The sequence below is a fragment of the Erpetoichthys calabaricus genome, chromosome 3 (genome assembly GCF_900747795.2).
Source record: "Erpetoichthys calabaricus chromosome 3, fErpCal1.3, whole genome shotgun sequence".
NCBI classification, from domain to species: Eukaryota; Metazoa; Chordata; class Cladistia; order Polypteriformes; family Polypteridae; genus Erpetoichthys; species Erpetoichthys calabaricus.
The window spans coordinates 168,395,848-168,412,328 of record NC_041396.2 but is presented as its reverse complement, the minus strand read 5'-3'; the positions used below and the strand labels follow the sequence as shown (position 1 = coordinate 168,412,328).

At 36.2% G+C, this 16,481-nt stretch overlaps 1 protein-coding gene across 1 annotated transcript in view; it reads left to right on the top strand.

Annotated features, from left to right (window-relative positions):
- cd109 (CD109 molecule) overlaps positions 1-15,323 on the top strand; it is a 121,819-nt gene extending 106,496 nt beyond the window's left edge. Inside the window, exons 30-33 of the mRNA XM_051924726.1 lie at positions 2,958-3,100; positions 5,462-5,618; positions 6,188-6,290; positions 14,477-15,323. Coding sequence (XP_051780686.1) covers positions 2,958-3,100; positions 5,462-5,618; positions 6,188-6,290; positions 14,477-14,700 — 627 coding nt within the window. The 3' untranslated portion in view covers positions 14,701-15,323. The remainder of the gene's footprint in view (positions 1-2,957; positions 3,101-5,461; positions 5,619-6,187; positions 6,291-14,476) is intronic.
- Positions 15,324-16,481: the final 1,158 nt, after the last annotated feature.

The window sequence follows — 16,481 nt, the reverse complement described above, 5'->3', positions numbered from 1 at the left end:
ACCTACACGCTGGTTCCACAGTCACAATTTGTGTCACACAGTTGTAGAGAAAAGCCAAGCAAAATGACACCTTTTATTGGCTAACTAAGAAGATTACAATATGCAAGCTTTCGAGGCAACTCAGGCCCCTTCTTTAGGCAAGATGTAATACAGAGACTGAAGTCCTCTGTGTTTATATACACACTCTAGGACAAGAAACAACATTGGTAAATCTTTAAATGAGAAATTTTAAATGTAAAAAATTAATAGATTCATTCAGGCTAGGGTTAATTTAACAAGAGAGAAAAGAACAATGTATTGTCAAGATATCTGGGTAAGATAACTGTCCAACAAAGTCTTTTGAAGTTTGTAATGAGTTTTATCAAAACAATGTGGATCTGTAGACAGGTTGTCTGTCATTCTGAGAGATGTAAACAATCCTCATATCTGGCCATAAAACTCTTGTCTCTATTCAATCCATGTTGTAAAGTATTAAATTTTAACATGAGTTTAACTTCCCATTCTTTTCTCTCTTGCTGTGTTTTGAAGTTGCCCTCAAGCACTGTGACTTTAATGTCCTTCTCACAGTGTCCATGGCTGTTGAAGTGGGCCGCTACAGGAACATCTGTGTTGCCACATTTAATGTGGAACCTGTGTAAATTCATTCTCTGGCGGAGTGTTTGTCCAGTTTCTCCCACATAGAGTGCAGTGTCAGGACATTTCATGCAGAAAATTAGGTAGACTACATTAGATGATCTGCAGGAAAATGATCCCTTTATGTGATGTTCAAGTCGGCAGTGTGGTATAACTATACGGTCTGTATCATAGATCTTGACAATACATTGTTCTTTTCTCTCTTGTTAAATTAACCCTAGCCTGAATGAATCTATTATTTTTTTACATTTAAAATTTCTCATTTAAAGATGTACCAATGTTGATTCTTGTCCTAGAGTATGTATATAAACATAGGGAACTTCAGTCTCTGTATTACATCTTGCCTGAAGAAGGGGCCTGAGTTGCCTCGAAAGCTTGCATATTGTAATCTTTTTAGTTAGCCAATAATAGGTGTCATTTTGCTTGGCTTTTCTCTACATTCATAATGGCTAACACGGTACAACACCCTAGTGTCACACAGTTGGAAATAGAGTGGTATTTTATATGCATACTTGCATCTATTTAGGATATTAGCATATATGGTGTTGCTAGGTATAACTCAATAAAGTGTATTTAAATAAAAAAGTCTTCATAATTATTGTATTTTATTTAAGAACACTGTAATAGCCTAATATAAGGCATGCAAAATTGACAAAAGTAAACTCAAGTTGTTATTTATTCTCACTCCTTAAAAAATACAAAATTAACTGAACATGAACTAGTTCAAAATTGAAATGGTGAACTATGAACGTGAATTTATTCATTTTAATCTGTGTGAACTGAACTTTGAGCTAGTTCTTGTGAGGTGTGAACTTACACAACACTGTCTATAGGGCACACTTACACACACAGTAAAATCTGCCAAATTTAAAGGCACAAACTTACCAGACATGCATAGAATTCCCACAGTAGACCCACAAAGACATGAGGAGAATGTTCAGTCTCCATATAATATGATTTGAAGTAAGTCTCCTGGGGTCTCATTTATTAAATTGTGCATGGACTTGCCAAAAAACAGGAAAATGCATACACTAAAAAGAAAAATGTCAATTAAAAAACCTGCTGTATGCACATTTCCACACAATTAACCTTTGCAAATCACAATTATCTTGTAAATATGCATTCTTGAATGCATATTGATTCTGACCTCGTACATATGCAAATATAATGCTACAGAGGCTAGTACAGCAGTCTCCATCCTGACACATCTAAACCCCACCACCTGCATTCAAGACCATCTTGTTGCTTTCTGCAACTGAGGGTGCAAGAACATTATAGCACTTTTCCTCTGTACTCTAGGGCTCCAGGGAAGGCATAAGGTACTTGCATCTTTGCAGGTAGCCACTATCAACTGGCATATGTTATGACATGATTGCTGATGCATTGAATAGTATAGAACATATGAAAAAGAGGATTCAACCAGTTACCTTACCAACAAGCCAGCCACCACGTACAGTATCATCACATCTGCAAAAGCTAGTTTGCCTTAAAATAAATTAATCAAAGGTTGAACCAGGCCACGAAGACTTGATGTTTGACACTGTTATTTTGGCATCACATATGACTTGTGCGTTAATGGAATGTAACTATTTATGGTTAGCAAAAGCAACTTGATCCTTGCAAGGTGCCCTTATTGCAATATGAGTACAGAATTGCCCCGATTACATTAGACGAACTGGACACTGCTCCAGATTGTCTTTTTATACCAGCAAAAATCTGTTGTGTTTTATGTTTGTGCATCCACGCTATACAAAACTGGATGTATTGCCTCCTCAGTCAGCTAATGGCTTTGAGCACAGTGTGCATAATGGATCCGAAGCTTGGCTGAGATATTCCTGACCTGTCGGCCAGTTACCTTGAGAAACATCAACAGTTAGTGACATATCCAGACGAAAATCAAAAAAAGTTCTTCATTGCAATTATGTAGCATTCCTCTTGAAAGGAATTTAAAATAGTCTGTACATCATATTCATCACTTCTGAGGTTTAATATGTTTGTCAAATTAATGCACATTATAATAACGACTTTGTGATACAAATTATTATATGCGTGAGTTGCCATTTAGCTCAATTTCTCTGCTTGATCAAGGGTATCGTCTTTTCACAGTTTCTCCAAAATATTGCATATGCATAGGTTACAGTTGCCATAAATATATGCAAGCTTTCACAAAAAAGTTTTCTTTTATAACTCCTGGGAAGTTAGAAGACACTTTTTGTGGGTACACAAGCTTAAATGATGTTCCTGGAGTTGTACGAATGCAGTGCTAATCATTGTACCACTATGCCACCCAAGGTTGTAATTTTAATACACACATTTTAAATCAGGTGAATATCTTCTTCAACATAAAAAGCCAAGTAGCATCAAGACGAAGAAGAGATGCAGACCTTAATGAAGCTTTTGAGTTGGATGTCAACGTCTTTGACAGCCTTGGAGATATTGATCATCTACATTTAAATATATGTACAAGGTAAGGACAGGCTTGAAATGCTTAAGACATCACAGTTTTTTTGCTGAGTGCATATATAGGAAAAATTAATAGCTTGTGTGAAAAGCTGCAAGAAATGGGCTGCCTAAATCAAAATGTGCTTAATGAAAAAACATTAATACAGTGGTACCTCTGGTCACAACCGTAATTCATTCCAAAACACTGGACGCAATGCTGTTTGGTCGCGACTCGAATGTAATTTCCCCATAAAATTGTAAGTAAATACAATTAATCTGTTCCAGACCGTACGAACGGTATGTATATATATATTTTTTAAGCACAAAAATAGTTAATTATACCATAGAATGCACAGTGTAATAGTAAACTAAATGTAAAAACATTGAATAACACTGAGAAAACCTTGAACAACAAAGAAGACTAGCATTGTAAGAGTTTGCGCTAGACCCTTACGAACCGCTCGCTGTGAACACTTTTTTTATGAGTTTTAAGCACAGGGAAAAAAATTAAATGCCACTACTCTTGCAAAACCTTTCACACCATCCTCTACTGGCTTTAAATTCCTCACCTTCGTCACTCGAAGAAGGATTTTTTTTCAGCAAATCGCCATGAATCTTCCTAGCTTTCTTACATGTGTTCGGCTCGCTTACGCTATCCCCTACAAGTTGCTTCTCGTTCAACCACACTAGCAACAGTTTTTCCACCTCTTCCAGCACTTGAGGCCTCTGCTTGGTTAACATTGTAACTCCTTTTGCAACATCAGCTGCTTTGTTAGGCCCTGTATACGCAAACAAAAGAAAATGGGAAACAGAGAATGGCAAATCATTGGCGCGTACGAACGCGCATAGGGAAACTGGCCGCTGGTGTTTCTGTTCACCACCAGAGTGTGTGGTCGTGAACAGATGCAAAATTTTGGCAAAGTTTTTGATTGTAATCCTATTTGTACGTGTTCGGAAATGTTCGTGACCAGAGGTTCTACTGTACTTTTTTTTTGCTAACATCCCTCCTTTTTTTCAGTCTTCCTTTAAAGCCATGGATAGAAGGATTCATCATTGATGCAAAAAAGAAAGCGCAACATACCTTCTAGAATAGTTGCCAAAAATAGTACAAATCAACTTAAAGTGCAAGTAACAACTAAGTACTCTTCACTAACAGCATTTTACTATTTTGCTGGAAATATCAATGTGTCTAAAGTAAAGACAGAAACGTAGGTGTGGGAATTGATAAGCTCATGGTGAAAACTCCTTCTTATTTTGTCCCTTCTCCTGCCCATTATGAAAAATGTGTATTCAATATCTTCAACCTAAAAATATTACGCCAACAACCATACATGCATCATGTGTATGATAATACATCTGCCATTTCTCCATCTTCAGCATTAGTTATGGCCATCTCAGCCTGTCTCCTTATCTTAAGTCACTAGTCGAATATGACTATTGGTGAGTTGGACACTTGAGTAAGGCATCAAAGTTCCACTATAGAAATTTCCAACACAATGCACAAAACATATTAAAAGGGAAGTCCAATCTGATTTATGAGCATAATACATTTTCTGCTTCTTCAGGAATTTCTGTACTCACATAACCAGTCTTTTTTAAAACAACCTTTTTATTCCCCATTTGAATTTTTTATATATAAAATGGTAAGGGTTGTCCATGTGTCACACAAAAACCCATGAACCACAGGGCCGTGCAGCTTGAACTTCATCTCAGTTGAGAACTTATGCCGTTACACATGTAACTTGACCCATGAATTGGTCATGGGGGGCACCTTGGCCATGAAATTCAGTTCTAGGTCCTTCTTATGGCAAAAGGACAGGAAGCCAAAAGCTGTATGAGTACAGACACGGGAAGCAGCAGTGTGGGCAAGCACTCTAGTGCTGACAGTGAAGCACATTGCACAGGCCAACTGGTAAGGAGAAGTGTTTCTTCAAGGACCGTAGGTCTGAGTGTTTCTAGTTTTTTTAATTTATGGTATTGCTAAAGTCTGCTGAAAAAATGTAGTATGCTAGTTAAAATTAAAATATATAATAGCAATATCAAAGTAGCAAAAATGTATCCTTATACAGATTTATAGCTGAGGCTATGCATTATGAAATTTTTTTTCTTATTTTTTATAAATTGTCATATGCTGATATAAATTGAAATGTTTATTTGAAATAAACACATTAAGTATCTTCTGTGTATTCCTTTCCAAATTACATGTTCCACAGGTATTTGTAGATACTGCTGCCAAAGCAATACTATATTGTGACTAGGTTCATTAAACTTTTCTTCCTTAAATATAAAACTATTCACATATTATTTTGGGAGGAAAATAAATTCAATATGTTAAAACATTATTTTTTATTTATTTTTAAGATTTATTGTTTGTGTTTTGTTTTAGGTTTATAGAAAATCAATATACTAATAAAACTGGAATGGCAATGATGGAAGTAGGCTTGCTAAGTGGATTTATGGTTGATCAGGATGCTATTCCAACAGATAATCTGATCAAAAAAGTAGAAGTTGACTTTCAAAAAGTTAATATATACTTGGATTCTGTAAGTAATGTATTTTCTTTAAATTGTATTCATTGTAAATCGATTTTTATTAAAGACAACTTATTTAGTGGGTTTCTGCCTTGCACCCACTGCAAAAGCAGGAAAGAAAATATTTAGAAGGATGAATTCAGGTCAGCTGGAAACCTTTGCTTATATGACGTTTGTTGAAGTTCATTTGTAGGCTCAACACCAAAATTAAATCAAAACACGCTTCAAAATCAAAGGAATGAGAAACAAACCATTATCTGTAGTTTATAAATGCCATTTAGCTTTTATTTCTTTCAAATTAGTAGTAGGTTTAGTAGTATAGTAAATTTGCAAGTGTTATACTAACACTTTGAAGTATTTTGCAGTATTAATTTAAAATATTAATTTAACATACTTTTTACTGTGATATTGGTGATTGGGTTGTGAGGGTACTGCCAATATTACACAACTGATATCTCCCTTTATCTGACAAATTTTACATGTATTAGTATTAAATGGTTTCAATTTATATAGCAATCTGGCTAAAATGCCAAGCTTTTATTATTTTTGCTTACATGTTTTATGATTTTTTTTTTTTACAGTTAAATACTTTAATGATTTGTTTGAAAATTCCACAAAGGAGAATGTTTAGTACAGCAAGTTCACAGGATGCAACTGTAGTAGTGTATGACTACTATGAGCCTGGTAAGTAAATTCATTATTAATAGATATGAAAATATGCAGTGCATTTCATTTAATAAATATTAATGTGAGAGGTTACCCAACTGGTGTAACGTGGCCACCAGGTAGCAGCATGCAGATGGTAACCAAGATGGATGGAGCCATAGTAGCCCTTTAATTAAACAAGCAGCATAGATAAAGGGTCACTTAGAAGCGTTATCAAATATTATAGCCCCTAATCACATCATTGATTCTGGGGCTTAGGTGGGATTTGAGCCAGAAGAGTACTTAAAAGTATTTTGGATTTGAACAAGTAGGTGAGCTGTTCACTAGACACCTAGGAAGGCCCAGAGGGGTATCAGGTTTTGATTTGGTGTTAACTGGTGGGAATCAAATTAATCCTCACAAATTTACTATAATTTGTTCTCTGTACAAAGTATGTTTTCTCTTATTTAAATTGGCGTTCATATACTGTAATTATTAATTATTTTCTCTGAGTTCATTATCTGTGATCTTTATGTCCTTCAGTAGCTTATATCCTAGTATATTATCTTTCCTCATTCATTCAAGCCATTAGCGATGAGAGAAACTGACAAATTTCATATTTGCATACAAAGTCGCAAAAACAAACAGTAAAATACATTTTTCTGGCGATTTCATAATTGCAAAACACGAGACTGACCAAAACAAGTTTTTTTGTTGCGTTTTATAGTTTTCTGGAGTGGAAAACAAGCAATATTGCTTCCTAAAGCCTTGTTCACACTTGAATGTTTACATTTGGTTTTCCTGCAGCTGAATATCACAGGTAATCTGTAGCCCATCAGTAAAGCTTATTCTATTTATGTCTCTCATTCACATCATCATTTAGGAGTCCTTGGATTTTTTAAAGGTTTAACATTCTGCATATTTCCCTCATGAAGATGTGCTAAAATGCACCATTGTGTACATTACTGTATTTTCCCCACAGGAATACACACTACACAGAAAACCATCTCCTTCTCTCCCCCCTTCCGCTCTTACCTAGCAGCCGCCCTTTCTAGTTTCTTTATTTCTGCAAATAAGGGTTAGCATATACGTGCTCCAAGCACCACAGAGCTTAGAGTTTTATTTGGGTCTCTGACGTGTTTTTAGGATTTGCCGTCATAATTGGTGAAGTGGGCATCGTACTACCAGAACAATCTCAACACATATCTGATGGCTCCACAGGATGTCTACAAATGACAGAAAATGAGCCCAGTGTTTTTTGTTTTTCTTTTAGTAGAAATCTTCATTTAAATACTAAATGAAATGTCGGTGCTTCTAAAACTGATGCATGAAAATGCTTCCAGTCAAGAACTAAATACCCATCTTCTTTTTTTCTATCTTCCCTCCCTTCAGGTGAAGGGGATGCTGGAACACACATGTTGCTCCTGCTCCTCCCTGTTAACAACACTTTTTGTTAAAATTTGCATTAACCTTGCACTTTTTGCACTTCTTCATTTCTTTTATTAAATATATATTTCATGTAATGCAGTTAACTCAAGTTGTATTGTTTTTGGATCTATTTTTATGGACTTTGCCTTGACTGGGTTTGCAGCCTGTATGGCTGTATGTTTTTGTCATTCACTGGATGAGACTTTTTTTTTTTTTTTTTTTTACATCGTGGAAATCTAGGAGCTGGGGATGTTCTGTGTCCTTGATTATAATGGATATACTGTATTACTCTTGATTCCTTCTATACATGTTTCAACTGGGAATGACTGACAAGTCAGATGTTGGTTGCAGCCACCTGGCTTGTAACTCTGGGGCGATCACACCTGTAATACCCAGTGTTATATGTATGTGGTTGTATGTTGGATCCTCCAAATTCTGGTAGCTACCTTTCATATGCATCTTGTAATATCTCCTACTATGCTTCTTCTGGATTTTTTTTTTTTTTTGCTGCTTTGCTGTCGTCACTCATCTGCACCTCCCCATCCCGCCTGTCTCACATTCTCTGCTGTGCTGCACTGCTTCTCTGCTACTGTCAGATAAGTATTGCTTTAAACTATGCTAAAATACTCCCATGATAAACTTTTTTGTATTAAACAGTTTGTTCAGAGCAAGTGGTCAGACTGGAATGTCCTCAAAGACACTGGCATTATGCAGCACCCGAAATATTTACATTGCAGGTCAGCTCGTTGCCAAGTTCATTAGCAGCATCTGTTCAGTACTACTCGTGGCTTTGGAAAAAAGAGTGTCAGTGTACCATATTCTCAATAAAATAACTTCTGGCTATGGATCTGTGCACAATGAACCCTCATCAGCAAATATTGCATTGTTTAACTTAAGATCTCTTAATGGTAAAGCATCGTTGATATCAGAATTCATTAGAGATTCCTACCTTGATGTAAATTACATAACAGAAACCTGGAAAGAACCAAATTAATTTACGTCCCTCACAGAAGCAACACCATCCAGATATGTTTACTTCTCAGAGGCTCGTAGCTCAAGACAAGGAGAAGGAGTCACAGTAATTGCTAGATCAGAGTTAATCATCAAAAGAATCCCAATTGACTACCCATTGTCTTTTGAGTGTCTGGCTCTTAAACTAATTACAAAATCTGGTCCTGTCTTACTTATTGTTGTCTATCATTCCCCATCTGATCTTTACTGATCTGACTGAACTTTTAACCCACTTAAGTTCGCTTTCCCAGAGAGTCATTCTTCTCAGCGACTTAAACATCCATATTGACACTCCTACATGTAAACTGAGGAATGAATTCCTATCCTTACTGGACTGTTTTGACTTGGTGCAACATGTTGATTGTTCCTACCCACTGTGGTGGTCATATATTGGACCTGATCTGCACATGTGGCTTATCTGTTGGCAACACTTATAGCAGAGATTTGGGACTCTGTGATCATAAAGCAGTACTTTTCAGTGTCTCATTACCTCTCCCTCCTCTTACATGTAAACGTCAAATTTCTTTCAGAAACCTTAAAAATATCTGTCCCTCTATCCTTGCCGGATCCATTTCTGGTCTTTCCCTATTCCATCAACAATAGATAGTCTTGTTGACCATTATAACTCAGCCCTTCATTCACCACTAGATAAAACAGCTCCTTTAACATAAGGAAGTTTCCTTTAAGTGTTCATCTCCATGATAAAACTCAGAATTATGGTCTATGAAAGCAGCTGGATAATGCCTTCAATCAATCAATCAATCAACTTAAAGTGCAAAAATCACCATGCAGCATGGACAACATACTGTGTAAAATTAAAAGAATACATGAGACATGATATAAAATAAGCAAATAAAACAGAAATTAAAATAAAACATCAATGTTAAAGGAATAATAACTAATAAAATGGATAAAGTAACATTAAAACATTAAAAGTTAAGGTACAATGATCCCCCGCCTATAGCAAAAGTTACGTTCCAGACCCATCAGTGATAGTTGAAAGTCTGCCATATACAGTAGAAAGACCATATAAATAAACATTTTTTTATAGTTTAAGCCATAAAATACTCCTCCCACACGCTTTAAACACATGTAAACTTATTAAAACACACTTTGTAAACACATATGATATGTGGATGTCGGGCTAAGGATATGAGTAACATCTCTCTATTATAAAAAAAATCTTGGCAGGAGAGACCAGGGAGACGAGGCTTGATCTTCTCAGAAGATAATTTGACATCCCGCAAAAGACACTTTAAAGTCACACAAGACAAGGCAGTGAGACAGAAGGACAGCTGCTGTACAGGCTTTTAAATGATCGACGCACAGAGCGACAATCAGAACAGGCATCTTGGCAGAAACAGCACAAGCTAATAGCTGATCCGTCCACTTCTCCTTAGCGTGCGTTCAGGCCTCACACACCCTCCTCCTTAACAACGCGAGCGGGAGAGACGTGAAGGGGCAGGAGTGTAGCACACCTCCGGGGGGTTGGGGGGGTTTGAGCGAAGCGATCGAGACTAGACATTACAACCTCAGGAAGCAAAACCTGTGAGACGGTGACCTTTGCATGTCACGCCCTACTTACAAACAATTTAAAACAAGTTCACTGACATCTAACCTACCAGATGTAGGAATGCTTTTGGCAAACAAACTCCAGGTGCACTCAGCTCTTAAAACAACGACAAGCAGAACATGCAGCTTGCCAGGAGAAGCTGCAGCAAGCCAGTAGATGGTCCAACCACTTCTCTCTTAGCGTGCGTTCAGCCCTCACACACACACACACACCCACTTCAGAACGTAAGTGGCAGAGACGCGAAGTGGCAAAAGGACAGCTGCTGTACAGGCTTTTAAGTGATCGACACAAAACGCGACAAGCACAACACACAGCTGGCCAGTAGCAGCAGCAAGACAGCAGCTGAACCCATTAGATTCTTTTGTGAGAATGTCATGTAAGACTGGCCTCACTGTGTATATCCAGGCTTTCTCTGACCACCAAAGGGCTTACAGGGATGCCCTAACTGCAGCCAAAACATGCAATATGGCAGAATAACTGGAAGTGGCCATGAATGTTTGTTCTCTGCAGTTAAAAAAAAAAAAAAATACTTCAACCTGCATCTAACCAAATTACCTCCTCTACTGTCTGAAAAATTCCTCCACTTTTTCTGTAATAAAATTAAAGAATAATTCAGCTAACATAAATCCATCATCTGTTTATATCTTTCCTTGTCTTCCCACTCCGTCCACTCATATCTGCATTTGTTAATGACCTGCTTTGTAAGATGAGGCCGACTACTTGTATACTGGACCCCAACCCCACCACACATCTTAAATCCTGCCTTCATGCCATGATCCCGATTGTTACAACAATAATAAATACATCCCTTGACACTATCTTTGTGCCAGACACTTTTAAAATTGCTTCTGTATGTTAAAAAAGTCTGGTCTTGATGTTGACAATCTTAACAATTTTGGCCTATTTCTCATTTACCTTTTCTGTGAAAAGTTCTTGAGCGTGTTGTAGCTGACCAACTCACCAATTACTTAATCTTGATGGAAAACTGATGGAACCCTTTCAGTCTGGTTTTAGGGCATGGGCACAGTACAGCTGTGAAACTGCTCTGCTTTGGGTAACCAATGATTTGTTTATAGCAGCAGACTCCGGACAAACCAGCATATTAATTCTGTTAGATTTTAGTGTAGCATTTGACACTGTCAGACATGATGTTCTATTGTCCGGAATGGAGAACATGCTGGGTATCTCTGGCACTGCCCTCCAGTGGTTTAAATCCTATTTGACTGACAGGCAAGAGTTTCTTAGTCTTGGCAACAGCAGGTCCAGTGCAGCATTTAGGGGTTCCTCAGGGTTCTGTCTTTGGCCCTGTGCTCTTCTGTGTCTATATGCTTCCCCTTGGCCATATTATTCATAGCTTTGGACTGGGTTATCATTTTTATGCAGATGATAGTCAGCTCTATTTCAATGTTAAAAGCAAAATTTCATCAGAGCTTTTTCCACTCACAACTTGCCTCAGTGAAATTTTGGATGGAGCAGAACTTTTTAAAATTAAACTGCAACAAAACTGAATGCCTTCAAATTGGCACTAAAGCACAACTTAAGGAAATGAACTCCCTCTCAATCACTCTTGTCAATGATCTCATCAGACTTGCCTCTAATGCAAGGAATCTTGGTGTCATTTTTGATTCCTCCCTTTTTTATTCCACCCACATAAACCACATTAAGAAATGTTGTTACATTCATCTCCATAACATACCAAGTGTTCACTCATTTCTCTCCTTTTCTAACGCTGAGAAACTTGTCCATGCTTTTATCACATCCTGCATCGATTATTGTAACTCCCTACTGGCAGGTGTTCCTTCTAATCTTATATCACAGCTCCTGCTGATTCAAAACCCAGCTTCAAGAGTCCCTTCCCAAACCAGCAACAGCGAGCACATAACACCCCTCCTGCTTCACCTTCACTGGCTTCCTGTGTCTTACAGAATTGAATATAAAATTTTATTAATCACCTACAAAGCTTTAAATGGCCTTGCACCGGACTACATCAGTTACCTTCTCCATTGCTATGCTCCTGTTCACCTACTAAGGTCCTCTGATTCTTGTCATTTTGTTGTGCCTCACACTAACCTGCACTCTGTGGGTGACAGGACCTTTAGCTGTATAGCGCCCAGACTTTGGAATGACCTCCTTAAATTAGTTAGATCAGCTGACTCCATTCATTCCTTTACAAAACAACTTAAAACTTAACTATTCAGGTAGGCTTTTAACTGAACCTAATATTCTACCACTTCTTTCTGTTAACCTGTCTGTCCAGATGCTCAGGATAACTTGTGTGTGTGTGTGTGTGTTATATCACAAATAATGTTGTTTGTTCAGGCTTTTGTTTTAGTATTGAATTTAGTATTTTACTCTGGTTTATTGTCTTTTTACTTTCTTGTATACATTGTATAGAGAAACTATGGGCATTGTGAAAAAGTTCGACCCCGCAATTTTGATGAATCTTGATATTTAGACCTTCCTGAGTCCAAAAATACAATTTTTGAAATTATGTCTGTCTGTATGTAATCATGATAACTCGAAAACGCATTGACCTAGGTCAATAAGATTTTGTATACCTGCTTTATTTAAAAAATAAGGAATCCTATCAACTTTTGGGCCATTTCCTGCAACCGGAAGTGGTACTATCTATCTATCTATCTATCTATCTATCTATCTATCTATCTATCTATCTATCTATCTATCTATCTATCTATCTATCTATCTATCTATCTATCTATCTATCGGTTGATGAATGATTTGCTGTATTATCTGTCCTGTGTGTCCGTATTCTTGTTTTTTATGTTTCTGCTGCTGTATGCATTTGAATTTCCCAATGGAATTAATAACGTTTTATCTAATCTAATCTATTCTAATATCAACTGGAAATTGATGTAAATTTCCTATGGGTAGATTTAGTCCAAAAATTGGAAAGTTCTTCTTCACGCAGGGAACTATAGATATATAGAATATATTAATAATTGGTATAGTAAACAGTAGGACTTTGGTGGCCTTCAAAACTTAACTTGATATTATTTTGGAGAAATTAGGTGAATAGGACTGATGAGCATATTTGGCTGTTCTCATCAAAACTGTTGTTATATTTACAGTGACTGACTTGTGCTATTTCTGGGGCTTCAATACTTGTACTGTGCGGTATGATATGTATTTTGCCTTGTGTACTCATGTAGACTACTGCACATAGAAAATTCGCATAGATCCATGCATTTTCCCGTCCCGAATCTAGCAACTCATTCTTAAAATATGGTCCCTTCCAGTATGTCTTCTTATCAACTTTTTAGAGCACCATCCTAACACTTTGATCATTATGTTTTCTAGCTTTTTTCGCCATGCTGTTTGCCTCCACTCTATTCTACTTTCTTTTCTTTTTTAGTGTTTTTAGTTTTAATTGGTTAGCCATACAATTAGTTATCCAAACATATTTTTATTTGTTGCCCTAATTGTGCTTCTCCTTTTACCTTCTGCTTCAACATTTGTTTCCATTAGTCATAAGTTATGTACTGATCTGAAATCAGTTTCTTTATGCTTCCTCTATATAATTTTTTACACTCCCTCTGTATTTGTCAAATCCTCAGACTTCTACCTTAACTTTGCTAATTTTTTTCTTCTTGAAAATATTTGTCAAGTGATATAAAATACACTCTCCTGTAAAAACCCCATTGGCCTTCCTCCTTTGTTGCGTCTATTTTCCAAATTGCAACTTCTTACTTATTAGTCATTTTTATTTTTATCACCTAAGGTGTTACTTTCTCATATTTTCATTAATTGTTTTTTTTTTGTAATCTGAATATGCAGGTTAGAAAAAGAATGGCTGGACATTTTCAGTGTTTAATTGAAGAATGAACCCATTTATTCTCAGGAATCTTTATAAATTATGCCTTTATTAGTTGTTCATATTAGTAATAAACTAGGGACAACTACTGGAAGTACAAAACCTCCATCTCACCCCTGCTATGGCAGTTCCATCCTCATTAGAAAATATTAATTTCTACTCAATTTCCAGGTTAAGTTTGAAAATTGGAGATTGACTCAATGAGCCTTCTATATCATAATTGAGTATTTTTGTCAACATGCAGTTTTTTGCCTGACATTATGCTTTGATTTTTATGAGAAAGACAATATTCTTCAAACAATAGGTTTCTGTGAAGATGCAATTGCTAAATAAATCTAAAATATTTGACATGGTCCTGATGTGATTTATATGTTTTAAAAGGGAGAAAATCTACAAGAACCTACAATTCAGAAGTAATGAAGAAAGTGAAATCTTGTGACCTGTGTGGTGATTCGTGTGATGACTGCTTATCTAATGTCTATGTTGGACGTGAAACTCCTCCATACCATGATTCTGATTCATTATCTGGCACTGCAGCTGTTCTGCCTTTTAATATTGCTATCTATGCTTTTCTATGTTTTATCATCCTGTGCAATGCTATCTAGAAAGACACACTCTATAAAAATTATTTCATTTGAATTAATGAAAGCAGTAAAATTGGACTGAGGTAGTGTCCTCTTTGAAAATGCTTTTAGTAACCTATATACAGTTGCATTCAGTAGTTTAGTCTTCATATAAATAGATGCTTGATGTAATTAAATTGAAAAATGCTGTTTTGTAAAATTAAAAAATTAAGACTTGAACACCCAAAACCACACTATGAAACCTAGATGTGTGGAGTGATGATCTATCAGGAGTATCACAAATAAATTCTTCCTCCCATTGTTTTTTGATTGCCCTCATTTTTGATAAACCATGTAAGAACAAATTACATTTTCACTGTCAAATACATGCATTGATTTGTGTTTGTTGTTGTAGTTTGCTTGTCCTCCACTTGATGGCAGATGAGTTCTATCTCCAATAGCAAATCATTTTATGTCTTGCATGTATTCAGAGAAATGTGCTGCTAAGCTGTGCCTATATTGCTTGAACATGCCTTCACATCTCTTATTCAGAGGAAACTGAAGATCATTCACTCATTATTCATTAATTCACGAATCATTTAATAGTGCCCATGTACGTAATTTAAACAAAATGAACTTCACTGGAATTTTAAACACCATCTACTGTACAGTGTAGCGAAATAACCAGCTTAATATAACAAGATGTTTTGCTTTCCAAGAACAAGAGTGGTGTTAGTGTATAAACAGAATAAAAGGAACTTCTGTTTGTGCTCTATATAAACATGATCCTAAAATGAAAGTGCCAGTTTAAGATTATTACAGATTTTTAGTTGATGCAAAAATAAATAAACCAAATTTTAATTTGGCACCTCTTACAATAAGCAGGCATATCCATAACCAAAATTTCATAATATTTTGTGAGTCCTCTCGGCCATGAGGTGGGTATTGTGGGGTCAGCTTTTCCTCATTAATTGAAGAATTAAGAGGTAGTTCTTTATTTGTTACAAAAGTTAAACCAATAGGAAACATTTAGTAATTAAGAAGAATAAAAAAAAATATATATTACTCAATATAATGTTATGGTTTTGTTTGATTTAAACAAGTAAAAGATGGTACCGTTTATCAATCGATATGCTCAGCAATTTTCTTCTACCTCATGTTCATCTAAAACTGCTCTTGCACTTCACACGGTTATTTTATTTATTGGTGTACTTACACCATGTTTAGTTACAGCATTTTCAGAATGATCTACTTACAGTGCCATGAAAAATTATTAACACATTTCTTGAGTTCCTCTTTTACTGCAGATATTTGACTGCAGAATTTTTTCAGGTCTTCAATCAAAATCTAGTAATGGATAAAGGGTACAGCAACTGACTGAACCGATAACATTTTTTAAACGTATCTTATTTATTGATTGAACAAGGTTATTCCAGATAAAGTGGAACTTTTTAAAAAAGTAATTGTTCCTTTAAAACTTAATAACTTTGTGTCTCTTAAGCAGTGATGACTACAACCAAACACTGTCATTCACATCGCTGTTGAGAAATATTAGCCCACTCTTTCTTGCATAACCGCTCTGCTGTAATTCAGACACATTGGTAGGTTTTCGAGCATAAACTCTTCACTGTATTTACTGCCACAGCATCTCTATTGAGTTTAGGCACTGGGATGAAACTAGACCAGTCCAAAGCTTTCTGTTAGCCAGTCTGATTTGGACTTCCTTTTGTGCTTTGGATTTTCGTCTTTCTGTAAGACCCATCTATACTTCAGCTTTAGCTCACAAACAGATAGTCAGACATTGTTCTTAAGAATTTTCTGAT